The 15,200-nt window shown below is 48.6% G+C and overlaps 1 protein-coding gene across 1 annotated transcript; it reads left to right on the forward strand.

Moving 5' to 3' along the window:
• The first annotated feature begins 837 nt into the window (after window positions 1-837).
• On the forward strand, window positions 838-12,138 carry IZUMO2 (IZUMO family member 2). The gene is made up of 7 exons (XM_025849978.2): window positions 838-1,069; window positions 1,279-1,353; window positions 5,702-5,788; window positions 6,020-6,040; window positions 7,420-7,500; window positions 10,291-10,408; window positions 12,043-12,138. Exons 1-7 carry the CDS (start codon window positions 838-840, stop codon window positions 12,083-12,085), a joined length of 657 nt encoding a protein of 218 aa, XP_025705763.1. The 3' UTR covers window positions 12,086-12,138.
• The last annotated feature ends 3,062 nt before the right edge of the window (window positions 12,139-15,200 follow it).

A 15,200-nucleotide genomic window follows, 5' to 3' on the forward strand; every position in this document is an offset into this window, starting at 1 on the left:
GAATGTCAACATGGCACCTTCAAGTGTTTACCATTCCCACAACTTTTCTCTAGCTTTGGAGATTTTCATGATACAAATAACCTATGAAAACACAAACCCCTGTGGATTCATGGAATTCCATAAGTATCTATGGAGCACCTGCTAGGTGCCAGGCACTGAACCAGAGCAGGGAACCCAACAGACAAACCATTGCTCTTGGGGCACCAGCACCCCAAGAAACTCTAGCATCTCAAATTGCTTATTTGCTCCCCAGGGCTTACTGTAGGTTGTCGTTCTTATTTACTAATCTGTTTACTGGTTTTACATTTCTTCCCCCACACACCTCCTTCCACCCCTGCTAGACGGAACCCCATGAGCAGAGACTGCGGCATCTTATTCAGTGGGTACCCCACGGCTATTTGTTGAACAAATGAATGTAAACTCCGTGTGAGCAGACTGTTTCCCTCAGCTCTGTATGGGGGTGCTTAGAACAGGGCCTGGCACATGGTAGATGCTCAGAAATTATTTGTTCAATTCATGAAGGTAAGTCCCGAACGGGCAGGGACCGCCTGTTTCTCTCCACTCTAGCCCTAGCTCCTGGAACAGCACCCGGCACATGGTAGGTGCTCAATAAATACCCATTGACTGAATGAATGTAAGACCCAGGGGCACAAGGCAGAAACCTCTGTTTTTCTAGACTCCCTAGCGTCGAGAACCCTGCCTGGCACATAGTAGGTGCTCAGCAAACATGTGTCTTTGCACAGTGTTCCTCCCTCCCCCACCGTCTCTCTGACCCCGCCCTTACCTGGGGGGGTGGGACCGGCCAGTGTCCCTCTGTGACGTCACAAAGGCCCTACCATGCCTCTGGCCTCAGCCCTCTTGCTGCTGTTGGGCCTGAGCACCCATGGAGGTTGGGGCTGCCTGCAGTGTGACCACTCGGTGCAGGAGACCCTGAGGCAGCTGCGCTTCGCCCTCATCCCCAAGCGCTTCCAACCGGAGCAGCTGCGGGCACGTGCCCGGGCAGTGCTGCTGGGCATGGAGGGGCCTTTCTTCCGGGACTACGCTCTGAACGCGTTTGTGGGGAAAGTGGGTGCGTGCTGGAGAGGAGAGGGTTCCTGGCACTGCGGGGGGCGGGGGAGGGGGAGGGACCCATGGGGTAGCCCGAGACTCGGGTGGGAGACAGACGCTTTGGGGACTGCGTTCCCAAGAGGGGAGGGTGGGACCATTCCTGGAGGAAATTGGGGGTATCCCCTGGCTCTCTGAGGGACCCACTGGAATTTCCTCCCCTCTTGCCCCCAGGGACAGATCACCTGGAACATGTGGTGTCCTTTATCAAGAACCAAACAAGCCACTTAATGGTTAATTCTCTAAGAGGTAGGAGCTAAGAGGGAAAGCCTTTTCCCAGCCCCCTTCTCGGTCCTCCCTTTCCATGAGTCCACCTCTCCTCCCCTTGATATTAAAGACAAAACAAAACAAGACACATGCATATAGCCTTTGGTGTGTCTGGCAGGGTTCTAAGTGTTTTACTGAAAAAAGTCGAGGGACAGTTCATCACTGTGGGCACTACTGTGGTCTGCCCTTTGCAGAGCAGGAGACTGAGGCTCAGCGGAGTTAGGTGACTTGTCCCAAGTACACAGCTCAGACATATTCCTAACCACCGCCCCTGCGGTGTCTCTTTTGGTTTTGTATTCAGTGGCCCCAGGGAGGTTAGTCATTTGAGGGCCTTATGACGTTCCCCAGCAGAGGGCAGTAGAGGGCTCTGTGGATGTTTAACTGCTTTGTGCCTCAGTTTCCTCATCTGTAAAACGGGAATAATAGCACTCACCTCATGGGCACTGAGAAGTGTAAATGAGTTTGTGCATGTGCATTTAGAACAAAGCCAGGCAAACAGTAAGTGCTCAATAAATGTTAGCTATTAAGATTATGATGCTGCCTGATTATGATGCTGATCCAGCGTCCGTGCCTAGAGCAGAGGTTGGCAAAATACAGCTGGGGGCCAAATCCTTTTGCCAGCCCCCTGTTTTTGTAAATAAAGTTTTATTAGAACAATAATAATTTACATATTGTCTACAGTCGCTTTTGCTCTCCAAGGCAGAACTGAATAATTGTGACAATGACCATCTAGCCCTCAAAGCTGAAAATATTTACTATCTGAACCTTAACAGACAAGGTTTTGAGCAGCAGGTCTCATCTCAACTCAGGCTGCACGTTCGAATCCCCTGGAGAACTTCTCAAACATTCCAGAAGCCCAGGCAGCAGCCAAGTAAATCAGAATATCAGGTGTTGCGCCTGAACATCAGTAATTTTAAAGCTCTAGTTGAAAGCAGTAATTAAAGCTCTCACCTTTCAAAAAGGTGACTTTTGTATTTTGAAAAAAATTCAAATGTTATAAAAGTTGCAGGAATAGTAGTGAACACCTATACACCATTTGTTCACATGTTAACACATGCCTTGTTCTGTGTGTGTACCCTTTAAGAGTTAGTGACACTTCAACCCTAATTTCTTCAATGGGGGATCTCCCAAGAGCAAGGAAGGGTATTTTCTTGCACAATGAGTGGAACTAGGAAGTTTAATGCGAACTCCATACTATCCAATATCCAGTCCTCGAATTTCTCCAATGGTCACAGTCATGACTTCCATCACTACTTTTCTTCCAGTCTTTGATCTGCTCTGGGATCACGCATTCGTTTGTCTTTTATGACACTGACATTTTTGAAAAGCTCTGGCCAATCATTTTACCAAGTGGCTGACTTAGCTGCTTGGTCTCCAGCCCCTCCGGAGGTCAAACCACATGGCCCAAGCCCCCAGTAAAGAAAGACAATTTTTTTTTTTTTTTGGTAGGCTCCATGCCCAACGTGGGGCTCGAACTCACGACCCCAAGATTGAGTCACATGCTCTACCAACCAAGCCAGCCAGGCGCCCCCAGAAACATACTCTTCACAGGCAAGATATTCCAAGGACTTAGAGGAGCCAAACCTTTTCTTCAGAATGTGCAGGGTATGGACAAGCCAGACCTGCTGAGTTAACCCTTTACTGCACAACATAAATGAGAACAAATACTATGGAGAGAATAACGCAGGGGGCAGGGGATAGGGGGTGCCGGGAGTAGGGTACGGGCTGCAGTATAAAGTCAGGCAGCCAAGAGGGATGATGTCACTGACAAGTCAGCATGTGAGCAGACCTGAAGGACAGGGGAAGCCCCAGGACGTAGAAGGCTGCAAGCAGGAAGAACAGCTAGTGCAAATTCCTGAGATGGGCCTATGTTTGGCATATTCACAGAACTTCAAGGAAGCCAGGGAGGCTGGAGTGGAAAGAGGGAGAGGTGTGGAAGATGAGGTCCTAGAGGTAAGGGGACGGGGATGGGTAGATGGGGTAGAGCCTTCCAGGCCACGGTGAGGAATTTTGGCTTCTATTCTGGGTCACATGGGAGGGTTCTGAGCAGGAGGGGGATATGCGTGAGCTTCCTGTGGTTCTAAGAGCATCCCTCTGGTTGCAGAGAAGAGATTTGGGCAGGACATGGGGGAGCCTGGCAGACCAGCAAGAAGCTGCCACGGTGGCCCAGGCAAAAGATGATCATGGCTGGAACCAGGGTGGTAGCAGGGGATGGGGTGAGAGGGAGATCGTATTCCTGGATCTAACTCGGATATATTTTTTTAAAGGTTTTATTTATATATTTGAGAGAGAGCACGAGAGGTGGGGAGGGGCAGAGGAAGAAGGAGAAGCAGAAGCCCCCACCTCCCCCGCTGAGCAGGGAGCCCAATGTAGGGCTCAATCCCAGGACCCTGAGCTCGACTAAGCCAAAGGCAGACACTTATCCAACTGAGCCACCCAGGCGCCCTATCTTGGATATTGAACAGACAGGTTTTGTTCATATAACATGCATGTTGACAGACTGCATGCAGGATGTGAGAAAAAGGAGTCAAAGCACCAAGGGCTGCGCTGAACAATTAGAATCGGACACCTCCCATCTCCTAAGGTGGAGAAGACTCGGGGGTTGGGAGTCAGCTTGGAGGAGTCTATCAGGGTTCAGTTTTGGACTTACTGAGTATAAGATGCCCATCAGACATCCGAGTGGAATTCCTAAGTGGGGTATTTGGCTATATGCATCTGGACTTCAGTAAGCAGTCTAGGCTAGGGACATCAGTGTGGGAGGAACTGGTATACACAGAACAGCACTGTCCGTGGAAATATGATGTGAGGCACAAGCAGGAGTCACATGTAATTTTTTATTCTTTAGTAGCCACGGGTTTAAAAAGATACACAGAAGGGGTGCCTGGGTGGCTCAGTCGTTAAGCGTCTGCCTTCGGCTCAGGTCATGATCCCAGGGTCCTGGGATCAAGCCCCACATCAGGCTCCCTGCTCCACGGGAAGCCTGCTTCTCCCTCTCCCACTTCCCTCTCTCGCGCTGTCTCTGTCAAATAAATCAGTAAAATCTTTTTTTTTTTTTAAGATTTTATTTATTTACTTGACAGAGAGAGACATAACGAGAGGGAACACAAGCAGGGGGAGTGGGAGAGGGAGAAGCAAGCTTCCTGCGGAGCAGGGAGCCCGATGCGGGGCTCGATCCCAGGACCCTGGGACCATGACCTGAGCCGAAGGCAGCTGCTTAACGACTGAGCCACCCAGGCGCCCTGTAAAATCTTTTTTAATAAAATAAATAAAAATAAAAAGATACACAGAAGCAGGTGAAATTAATTTTAATATATTTTATTTATCCCAATACTTAAATGACCATTTCGACATGCAAGCAACATAAAAATTATTGAGGTTTTTTACAGTTATTTTATTCATACCATGTCTTCAAACTCCAGCATACATTTTATACTAACAGCAAACCTCGATTCAGACTAGCCCATTTTGAGTACTCGGCAGCCATGCGGGCTGGTGACTGCCATACTGGGCAGTTTAGGTCTAGGTAATATACAAAGCCATGAAGCTGGATGAAATCAGCTGGATGAAGGAGTGAGTGTAGACAGAGTGGAGAGGAGAGCAGGTCAGAGGAAAGGAGAGAGAGGTGACCAAGTCTGTTCTACTACTTACCAGATCAGAAAACTGAGGCCAGGGGCGCCTGGAGGGCTCAGTTGGTTAAGCGACTGCCTTCGGCTCAGGTCATGATCCTGGAGTCCCAGGATCGAGCCCCACATCGGGCTCCCTGCTCGGCGGGGAGTCTGGTTCTCCCTCTGACCCTCCCCCCTCTCGTGTTCTCTCTCTCAAATAAATAAATAAAATCTTAAAAAAAAAAAAAAAAAGAAAGAAAAGAAAAGAAAGAAAACTGAGGCCAGTAGAAGGTGGTTTGTCCTGGGGCCCCACAGTGGATCAGAAGGTAGATGCAGGGGCGCCTGGGTGGCTCAGTCGTTAAGCGTCTGCCTTCAGCTCAGGTCAGGATCCCAGGGTCCTGGGATCCAGCCCCGCATCGGGCTCCCTGCTCAGCGGGAGGCCTGCTTCTCCCTCTCCCATTTCCCCTGCTGTGTTCTCTCTCTCACTGTGTCTCTCTCTGTCAAATAAATAAAATCTTAAAAAAAAAAAAAAAAAGAAGGTAGATGCAAGGCCTCCCAGGCCACAGATTTGCCCCGTGGACCTGAGTAATACCCAGTCTTGGTTACTCCTGGTGAATGAAAAGGGGCTTCCTCATCTCTTTGAAGCTGAAGATGGGGTGGGCTTGCTGGGTACCTCCCACCCCACAAGGATGTCTCTCTCTCCTTCTCTTTCTCTCTCTCCTCAGATGGGCCTCTGCTGGAGGAGCTGGTGGCCATCAGGGAGAGAGTGATCAAGGAACTCAAGAAAGTTTTAAAATCGTATGAACTGAAAGGTGCAGCATCTCTCTCCATCAAGCCCCTCCCCCCCATTATCACTTCATCCCCTTCTCCCACTTTCTCTCCCAGACTCCTTGCTTACCTCCCCTGTGACTCAGCCTTCTCAGCCTCTCCCCAATATTCCCTGCTCTCGTTTCCAGATTCACTTCTCCCTCCCCTGGTCCCTTCCCATTAAATTCTCAAATTGCTGTCCCGACTTAACTCACTTCAGCTCTTTTCTCTTGCAGCCTGCCATCGCAAAATTTGCCGTGAGTCCTGGATTTATTTTCTGTCCCTCCCTTCCCTACCCCTCCGCACCTCTTTACCCTGTCTCCCCCAGATCAAGCCCCGCTATCACCTACTCCATCTGGTGGTTCCCCCTCCCCAAAGCTATAGTATCTAGGGATATCTGATTTTTGAGGGCGTATGGAAGTGGTTGCAACTTGCAAAAAAAAGTATTTTGGGGGGAAGTTAAGGTGGGATAAGCAGGTCATAGTAACCAACAAACCCTAGGTCTCAGTGGTTTAACAAAAGGAAGATTTATTTCTCTTACCCAAATTCCTTTGAGAGTTGAACTTTTCTTTTTTTAAAAGATTTTATTTGTTTGCCAGAGAGAGGGAGAGCACAAGCAGGGAGAGCAGCAGGCAGGGGGAGAAGCCGGGATCATGACCCGAGCTGAAGGCAGACGCTTAACCAACTGAGCCACCCAGGCATTCCGAGAATTGAACTTTTCTTCCAAGTGGTGGCCCAGGGATATAGGCTGCACCTATGCTGTGGCTTCTAAGCTAACTTCAGAAGGGAGAGAGAAGAGGGAAAGCGCCTATGGGAACTTGTTTGTCCTGGCGGGGGAATTGGCTGCATCCCTCTGCTCATCCCACTTTCCATCGGCCAGAACTCTGGTCACATGGTTGCAACCTACGGCAAAGGAGCCTGGGAAATGTAGTCTTTTTGTGTGGCAGGAAGAGGCAGAGACAGATGAGTGCGCATCTAGCCACACTGTATGTACAGGGGGATGCAAAACAGGAATATAGAAATGAAAGCATCCTGTTTGTAGACATTTAATCAAATATTTGTTTAATTAATTAAATGTCTACAAACAAATGTTGGTCAACTGGACAACTGCAAGTCAATTCAACTCTTCAATGATTATATAAAAATTTTTATTTTTTTTAAGATTTCATTTATTTATTTGAGAGAGAGCGTGAGCACGAGTTGGGGGGAAGGACAGAGGTAGAAGCAGACCCCTCGCTGAGCAGGGAGCCCGATGCGGGACTCAATCCTGGGACTCCAGGATCATGACCTGAGCCGAAGGCAGACACTCAACCGACTGAGCCACCCAGGCGCCCTCAAAATTTTTATTTTATTCTTAAGATTTTATTTTTAAGTGTTCTCTACACCCAACGTGGGGCTCAAACTTACAACCCTGAGATCGAGAGTCACACCCTCCACCCACTGAGCCAGCCAGGCGCCCCTAAAAATTATTTTTAATGTGAATCAGTGCATTTTGCTCAGCTTCCTCTGCTGCACATGGGACTTCCAAATTCGGGAGGGCCAAGGAACTCTCCCTTCTCTTTCCCCTCTGCTTCCTGCCCCTTGCCAGACCTCTGATATCTGCCCTCATCACACTTCTCCCTTTCCTCCTTCCCAGGCTTGCTAAAAGAAGAAGTCTTAGACTGTCTACATTGCCAGAAGATCACTCCCAGGTGTATCAAAAAAAAGTACTGTTTTGGTAAGCTCCTGGGGGTCAGGGGAAGACAGGGATGCATGAGAGATGAAGACAGCCATGACCCAGCAGATAGGGGTTTTGAGATCTCCCACATATAACCGTGAATTCTGCACTTACCACTTGCTTACAGTGTGGCCCAGATGTTGCTCCACATTCTGAAATTTGCTTCCCCCCTACTGTTAAATAGGAAAACTCCTCTGTAACTTTAAAATGCCTCTAATGCCAGAATGGCAGGTGCTAGAAAAACATTTTTCTTTTTTACCAGTGTCATACCTGGGGAGTCCAGAAGGATCTGCTGAATTCATTCACTCACTCACTCATTCATTCATTCAGAGATTTTTTTAATTTTTAAATAATCTCTACACACAATGTGGGGCTCAAACCTACAACCCAAGATCAAGAGTTGCACGCATCACTGACCAAGCCAGCCAGGCACCCCCAGAGACATTTATTTTTTTTTTTTAAGATTTTATTTATTTGAGAGAGAGAGAGAATGAGAGATAGAAAGCACGAGAGGGAAGAGGGTCAGAGGGAGAAGCAGACTCCCCGCTGAGCAGGGAACCCGATGCGGGATTCGATCCCGGGACTCCAGGATCATGACCTGAGCCGAAGGCAGTCGCTTAACCGACTGAGCCATCCAGGTGCCCCCCAGAGATTTTTAAAGTGTATACCCTTATAGCAGTGAGAATAGTACAGTGAACCCCCATATATCCATCAAGATTGAATAGTCATGCTGTTCCCTCTCTCACACTGTTCCTCTCACTCCTTTATTTCAGTAAAGTTTTCAAGTTCACCTCCTCAAAGATGACTCCCTGATCACACTCTCTAAAGCAGCACTTTCTATCAAATTATGTTGACAATGGACATTCCTCCACATTTGCTTTACTTACTTATTGCCATGGTGTTTTTTTTTTTTAAGTAATCTCTCTATACCCAAATTCACAACTGCAAGATCAAGAGTCACATTCTCTGCCAACTGAGCCAGCCAGGCAGGCGCCCCATTTCCATGGTATTTTAAAAGAAATCAAGCATTGTGAGATTTCACCCATAAATAGTGTGTGCCTCTAAAAATAAGGACATTTCCTATGTAACCATAATGCCATTCTCACACCCCAAAAACCTAGCAACAAGTCTTCAATATCAAGTAATTCTAAGTCCTTTTGCAACATCCCTAATTGTCCCCAGAATATCTTTCGCAGCTGATTCATACAAACCAGGACCCAGTGAAAGGACTTCTCATATAATTGAACTGTAGGGTTTTTTCCACTTTTTTTTTTTAATCTAAAAGAGTTTCTCTTATCACCTCCCCCCCTCCCCTCTCCCCCCGCCCATGACATTGACTAGTTGCAAAGAGGATTTGTCCATTTGCTCCTTTAGGATGGTGGTTAACTACCAGATATTTCGAGTACCCCATTATGCCCCCAAACTGAGGATCAGCAGAATGGAAGACAGATGGCTCATATTGCCCACATTTTAATGGGGTGAAGGGTTAACTAGGGTTTCTCAACCTTGGCAATCCTGACAGTTGGGGCTGGATAGTCTTTGTTATAAGGGCTGTCCTGTGTATTGTAGGATGGTTCAGCAGCACCCCTAGCCTCTACCCCACTAAATGCCAGTAGTACTCCCCTAGCCAAAGTCATGACAATCATTTCTAGTCTCCAGACCTTTCCAAATGACCCCTGGGGGACAAAACTGCCCCCAGCTGAGAACCACTGTTAGACAATTACAGGAACGAATAAATGGATTGATTCCAGATTGCAAGTGTGCCCTAGCGAAAACAGAACAGAAGAGTTTGAAAGAAACTGCCTGGGGGAAAGGGAGGGGCAGTGCTAGTTTAGAGAGTGCAGATTGCAGGACCTCTTTAAAGAAGTGGTGTTTGACATCTAGAGGAAGTGAGGGAGTAAGGAACAGTGTGAATGACAGAGGGAACAGCAAGCGCAAGTATCCAACATGGTTGAACAACGAGAGGGAGGTTAGTGTGGCCAGAGCCAAATGAGAAGAAGGGTATAGTAGCTAGCTAGTCACATGGTGACCAGATTGTGCAGGGCCTGGTGGGCCGTGGCGAGGATTTAGGCTTTTAATCTGAATGAGAGGCGAGCTTAGGGAAGGCTCTGCGGGAAGAGGCACTGGAGAGGGCTTAGGTGTTTGACAGGCGCCCTCTGGCGGCCATGTGGGGGCACTGCAGGGCCAGGAGAAGCGGAGAACCCCGGGAGAGGAGCTTTGATAGGGGGCTGGACCAGGTCGATAGCCCAGGAGGTGGATCAGACTCTGGTTACATGCTGAAAGTGGAGCCAAGAAGCTCTGCTGACAGAATGAAAGGGTCAGGGGGAGGGGACGATTGGAAGACGCCGAATGGGACTCCCAAGAATCTTCAGGGTCCCCAGCTAAGATGCAGGTTGACTTTCGTCTTGTCTTGAGATTGTCAGAATTTTGCATCTCATGTTCACGGGCAGTCGAATGACCCACGTCCTCCTCCCACCACCTAGCCAACTAGTCGTATTTAGCCCTGGGCTCTTCGCTGTCCCTGGGGTGTGCAGGGTAGCCTATCGGTGCCGCAAGCCAGAGATCTTTGCCAGTGGGGTTCACGGAGGTATCCAGAGCACCTAAAACGGTGCCTGGGACACAGAATTTGAGGAATGGATGAATGCAGTCAGACCCCAGGAGAGGGCAGCGGGGACAGGTAGGGAGGAGGGAGAGAGAGGCCGAGGTTGCTGGGTGAGCAGGTGGGGGTGGGTGCCGGGCCAAGGAAGGGTGGTGACTTGGAAGTCAGGGTTGTCTCCCCCACGCCACCAGTTGATGGGCAGCCCCGCGTGGCCCTGCAGTACCAGAAGGAGGGGGAGAACCTGCAGAATGGCGGTGCTGTCATTGCTATTTTTCTGGCTATTCTTGCCTTCGGGGTCATCGTGGCTTCGTGAGTCATTCCTGCCCTCTCCGGAGGCTCCCAAATGCCCCACCGGGCCCCACAAAAATGTCCCTGCCCTGTATCAGCCACTGTGTCATTTGGGAATCTCCTCCTCACTCACTTTGTCTCTGCCTCTCCTTCCTTCTCTCCATCTCTTCTCTTCCCGGCCCCCATGTCTGTCTGTCTGTCCATCTCTCCTTCTCTCTCACCTCCTCTTCCCCTCATCCCTGGACCACCTTATGTCTTTCCTGGGTCCTCAGCACTTTTGCCTCTCTGGGTCTCTTCCTCCATAAAAAAAAAAAAAATACATTAAAAATTGTATTTCCTGCATGTGCTGGATGAAGACAGATGTCGTCCGAGCTGAATTCATTATTACATATTCTTCTTCACCATTGTCATTATATTAATTTGTTCCGTTCTGCTTTTCAAAGTGGTTAAAATGAAAACATTTCTGTTGGGCCCCAAGCACTGAGCCCATGGTGCCAAGGGGAGGAGTGGACCTCACCCTCCTCTCCGCCCTTCTGCGGGACCCTCCCACCTCTGCCCACCTGTCACCCCTCCAGCCCCTCCCCTCTTCCCTCTGGCCCCTTTTCTGTAGGGCTCTGCCTTCTCCTCCTGCCCCTCACCCTCCTTTCCCAGTGCCTGGTGGTGAGTTAAACCAGCACTCAGCACAATGAATGTCTGCTCCCACTGTGAGCTTGTTTCGGTCTGTGTCTCCTTCCCTCTCCCTCTCTCTGCCTCCCCCACTGGGCTTTCTCCTCCCCTCCCGTGTCCCAGTCTCAACCCTGCTGTCCCGCCCCTACCCTGCCTCCCAGGTTGAATCCCTCCCGCCTCCCCTCTCTTTCTCCAGTACCTTCCCCACTGCTCTCCCCCCCCCCCCCATGTTAGACCCTCCCCCCCCTTTCTTCGCTAGGTCTTTATTTCTGTCTCGAATCTTGTTTCTCCCTCCCTAAGCCTCTTGCTCAAGGTCTGTCTTGCCCCTCTGTCTCTTTGGCATCCTTGGTATTCCTTGGCTCATGGCTTCCCTCCGGATCTCTGCCCACCCACCTCCCATCTTCAGATGGCTTTTTCCTCCGCATCTGTCTCTGATCACCCTCTTCTTCTCCTATGAGGACACCAGTCTTTGAATGTAGGGTCCATCCTAAATTCCGAATGATCTCATCTTACCTTAACTTAATTACATCCGCAAAGACCCTATTTCCAAACAAGGTCACATTCACAGGTCCTGGGGATTAGGACTTGGATATATCTGGGGGGAACGGGCGGGGGGGGGACACAATTCAATTCAGCACACCTGCTTCCCTCTCTTCCTCATTTCCTTCTCCTTCTGTCTTTCCCTTCTCCATGAGTCTCTCGCCCTATGTCTGTGTCTTTCAGAGTCTCCTCCAGTCTTTCCCACTCTTTCTGTTTTCACATTTTACCTTCACTCCCAGTCCCAAATTTTCTCTCCTCCTCATTCATGTACCAACACTGATTGGCTAAGAACCCTGGAAATCTGCCCAGATACCCATGATGTCACAGGCTGAACCAAATAAGGCTGATGATTGGAGGGAAGTGGGTTTTTGGGGGGAAGGGGAGGAATGGTTGACCTGGGGGGACCTGAAGTTCTCTTTGTAACCTCCAGGCTTTTTCTCTCTGACCAGGGCTATTACGTACAGGCAAAACCGAAAACTCCTGCTGCAGTAGGGTGGTGGTGTGGGGGTCTGTAAGGGGAAAGGAAAAGAAGTTTAATAAAGTCCATGACAAATTCCTCAATGTCTCTGTCAGTTTCTGGAGGACTCTCCTCCCAGTTGGTGTCTAGCTCTGGACACCCAACTGGGTGCTCCTCAAGGGTTGGGACAAGGTCTCACTCATCTGTAGGTACCAGTTACCCTACATCAAAGTAGAAGTGATTTGAGCCTTCAAGAGTTATAGACAACCTACAATGAGAGCTTGAAAGGAGGAATGCACCCTAAAGGAGATAACACCATAGTGGGTCCCTCAGGGATGGTCTGGAAGAGGGACAGCAGTAGCCAAGGCAGAGAATACACGTTCCCCTCCCTCTCTGAACTAAATTTTCACCCTCTGTGTTCCTGAATAGATTCAGATACATTTTCATGTAAATCCTTTTGCTGTCTGAACTCTTGCTCCATGCTAACCCCAAGTAAGAAAGCAAATAAATTTGCATAACATAGTATCCTTCTGTTTCTGAACTTGCTAGCAAAACTATTGCTGTCTCATTCAGGATCTGGATAATGAAGATGTTTGGTGGTGATGAAGGAACAGAGGGCAAGCTGAGGACAAAGCAGAAGCTCACACACACACACACACACACACACACACACACACACCCCACCATGGGGTATACGTGACATTCCTCAGGCACTCCTGGCTGCCCTAAAGGAAAAACAAATAGTTAACTTACAGAGATCACAATCCAACAAGATATGAGTCTCCCTCAGTTTACTTAACAAAAGCCTTAGCAATAGCTTCCAGAAGGGAATGTAAATACAATTAAATGTCTTTATAACCTGCAGCCCACAGACAGACACTTGAAGTGGGCAGTGTAATGTTCCTCCAGGAAGTTCCCAACTATTAATGCCTTACTAGAGGGGTAAACAGCCTTAATTTGACAATGGCAAGGCCTCAGCTATCCTGTGAGTCTTCTTTAGCATATGAAAGTTCTTTCAGAAATCTCCCTTTTTCCTTACCTCCCCCAACCCCATAGTATATAATCAGCCACCGCTCACAACCCCGGGGCAGCAGCTCTTTCTGCCCACGGGTCCTGCCCACGGGTCCTGTCCCCGGGCTTTAATGAACCACCATTTTGCACCAAAGCTGTCTCAAGAATTCTTTCTTGCTCGTCGGTTCTGGACTCCACCCCACTGAACTTCGCCTATATTCCAAAACCCCATCAGTGGGAGGGATGGGCGTTGATAACAAAAACCAAATTTAGCTGAAGATTCGGTGCCCAGCACAAGGCTTGGCCCAGAGCAGGCTCTCAGTAAATATTTGTTGAATAAATGAGGATGGTAGTGTTGGCGGAAAGGGGAGGAAGCCTGCAAAAATGATACTGATCCATATACTGAGGGCCTTTAAATGCCAGGGAAAGGAGCTTGGTGGTTTTTCCAGGGTCTGGGATGGAAACCCCAAATATTGATGGGTCCAGGAAGATAAAGTGAACTGCAGGTCGCATCCACGGAGGATAGAAAGTACTCAGCTCCATTCTATTGCGGTCGCGGTGAAATAACAGCCCAGTGTTTTCAGATCTTCAGAATTCTCAAGAGAACCCAGAAATTCAGATTTTTTAAACGTGAAATCTCTCCATAAGTAGTGCGGGCAACTAATTTTTTCGAATACTGAGGACCAACCCAAGACACGTTTTGCTATCATTGTGAAGCGACAGAGAAACATCTGGGGCTGAATGTTGCTTATATTTTTTATGCTAGAGATTATTGGCAAATGAAATTTTAAGTGTAGCTAGAGCTCGCTGGACTCTCTAATTAACTACATTTCCCAGAATCCTCTCCCCCTGCAACTCCCCCGTTGCCATAGATACTACCGAGCCACTCTAGTTAAGGGTGGGGTGGGGCGTTCACTTGAAGAGCCCGACTCCAGTCATCCGTTGTCAAGATACCGTTTTTGGCACATGCGCAGTAAGGAGCCCTTGGATTAGGGCGGTTTGGAAGAGCAGAGGCTCCAACCCAGAGCATTCTGGAAATGGAAGGGGGTCCCCCCACCCCCACTACCACGCAGTCGCCCTCCGGTGAAGGCAACGGATGCTGTCGCCCCGGTGACGTCACTCCTGGCACGCATGACGTCACCCTCACCGAGCATGCTAGCTGGGAGGCAAGGCTACTGCAGACAAGTCAGAGATGCCGGACTTCACGTTTACTTCTTAAGCTGGTGTCCTGCCCCAAGCCCACTCCAGTGAGGCCTGGGGGTCGTAAGTTGGTGGCCCTAAAATGCTTTTTGCTTAGGTAGCAGTGTTGTTTTGGTTTCTTAAATTTCTTCACGCTGCGAGTCCAGCTACTCCCTTAACTTTCTGTGAATTTCCTGGGAGCAGTGCACACAATAAACGGATAATTAAATTGTGCAGAAATTATAGTGTGGTGAATGCTCTCGGAGAACGCAATTACAATACAGTTATTATAATATCAGCGCTAGGTTCGGGTGGAACCCCGGGAGGGAGTTGACTTACCAGCTCCAGCTGGGCTGGGTGGGTATAGGGGAAACTTTCCCATAGGAATGGCTGTAAGAGCTGGTAGCAAGAAATGTAGTTTTCCAAGAGCAATAGAGAAAAGGAACGTTCCGGACAGAGGGAACAGCACATACGAAGGTCAAGAGGTGGGAAGTATTAATAACTTTTAAAATAATATTTGATGTCAATAATATTGATAGCAAACAGAAAGTGGTGTTTTCTGTAACATTCTGTTGTAATGGCTTTAGTTATATCAACCTATTCAAATGTCATTTATTTGGGTATTTATTATCTCCCTATGTACAATGAGGAAACCGAGGTATAGAGAGGTTAATGACTTTCAGTGAATAGGTGGGATTAACCATTATGCTCTGTGGCCCTTGCTACAGGGTCCTACCTGCAAAGCACTGTGCCAATTGTCTTCTATAGAACATCAAATCCTATTGGAGCAGGGCCCTACCCTTTTGACCTCATTTAACCTTAATTACTTCCCCAAACGCCCTATATCCAAATAAAGTCACATTGGGAGTTAGGGCTTCAACATAAGAATTTTGGGGGAAACAAACATTCAATCCATAGCACTCTTCCACGTCCCGCACTTGCATGCCAGCCACAAAGAGC

This window comes from Callorhinus ursinus, unplaced genomic scaffold (assembly GCF_003265705.2).
Source record: "Callorhinus ursinus isolate GAN/ISIS: 27379988/994484 unplaced genomic scaffold, GSC_fseal_2.0 scaffold71, whole genome shotgun sequence".
NCBI lineage: Eukaryota > Metazoa > Chordata > Mammalia > Carnivora > Otariidae > Callorhinus > Callorhinus ursinus.

What these genes read in the sequence shown, in the direction of transcription:
- IZUMO2 (XM_025849978.2), top strand. Translation starts at nt 838, where the DNA reads ATGCCTCTGGCCTCAGCCCTCTTGCTGCTGTTGGGCCTGAGCACCCAT. An exon ending in AATGGTTAATTCTCTAAGAG is followed by an intron (nt 1,354 to 5,701) that starts GTAGGAGCTAAG and finishes CTCTCTCCTCAG; the next exon opens with ATGGGCCTCTGCTGGAGGAG. An exon ending in AAAATCGTATGAACTGAAAG is followed by an intron (nt 5,789 to 6,019) that starts GTGCAGCATCTC and finishes TTTCTCTTGCAG; the next exon opens with CCTGCCATCGCAAAATTTGC.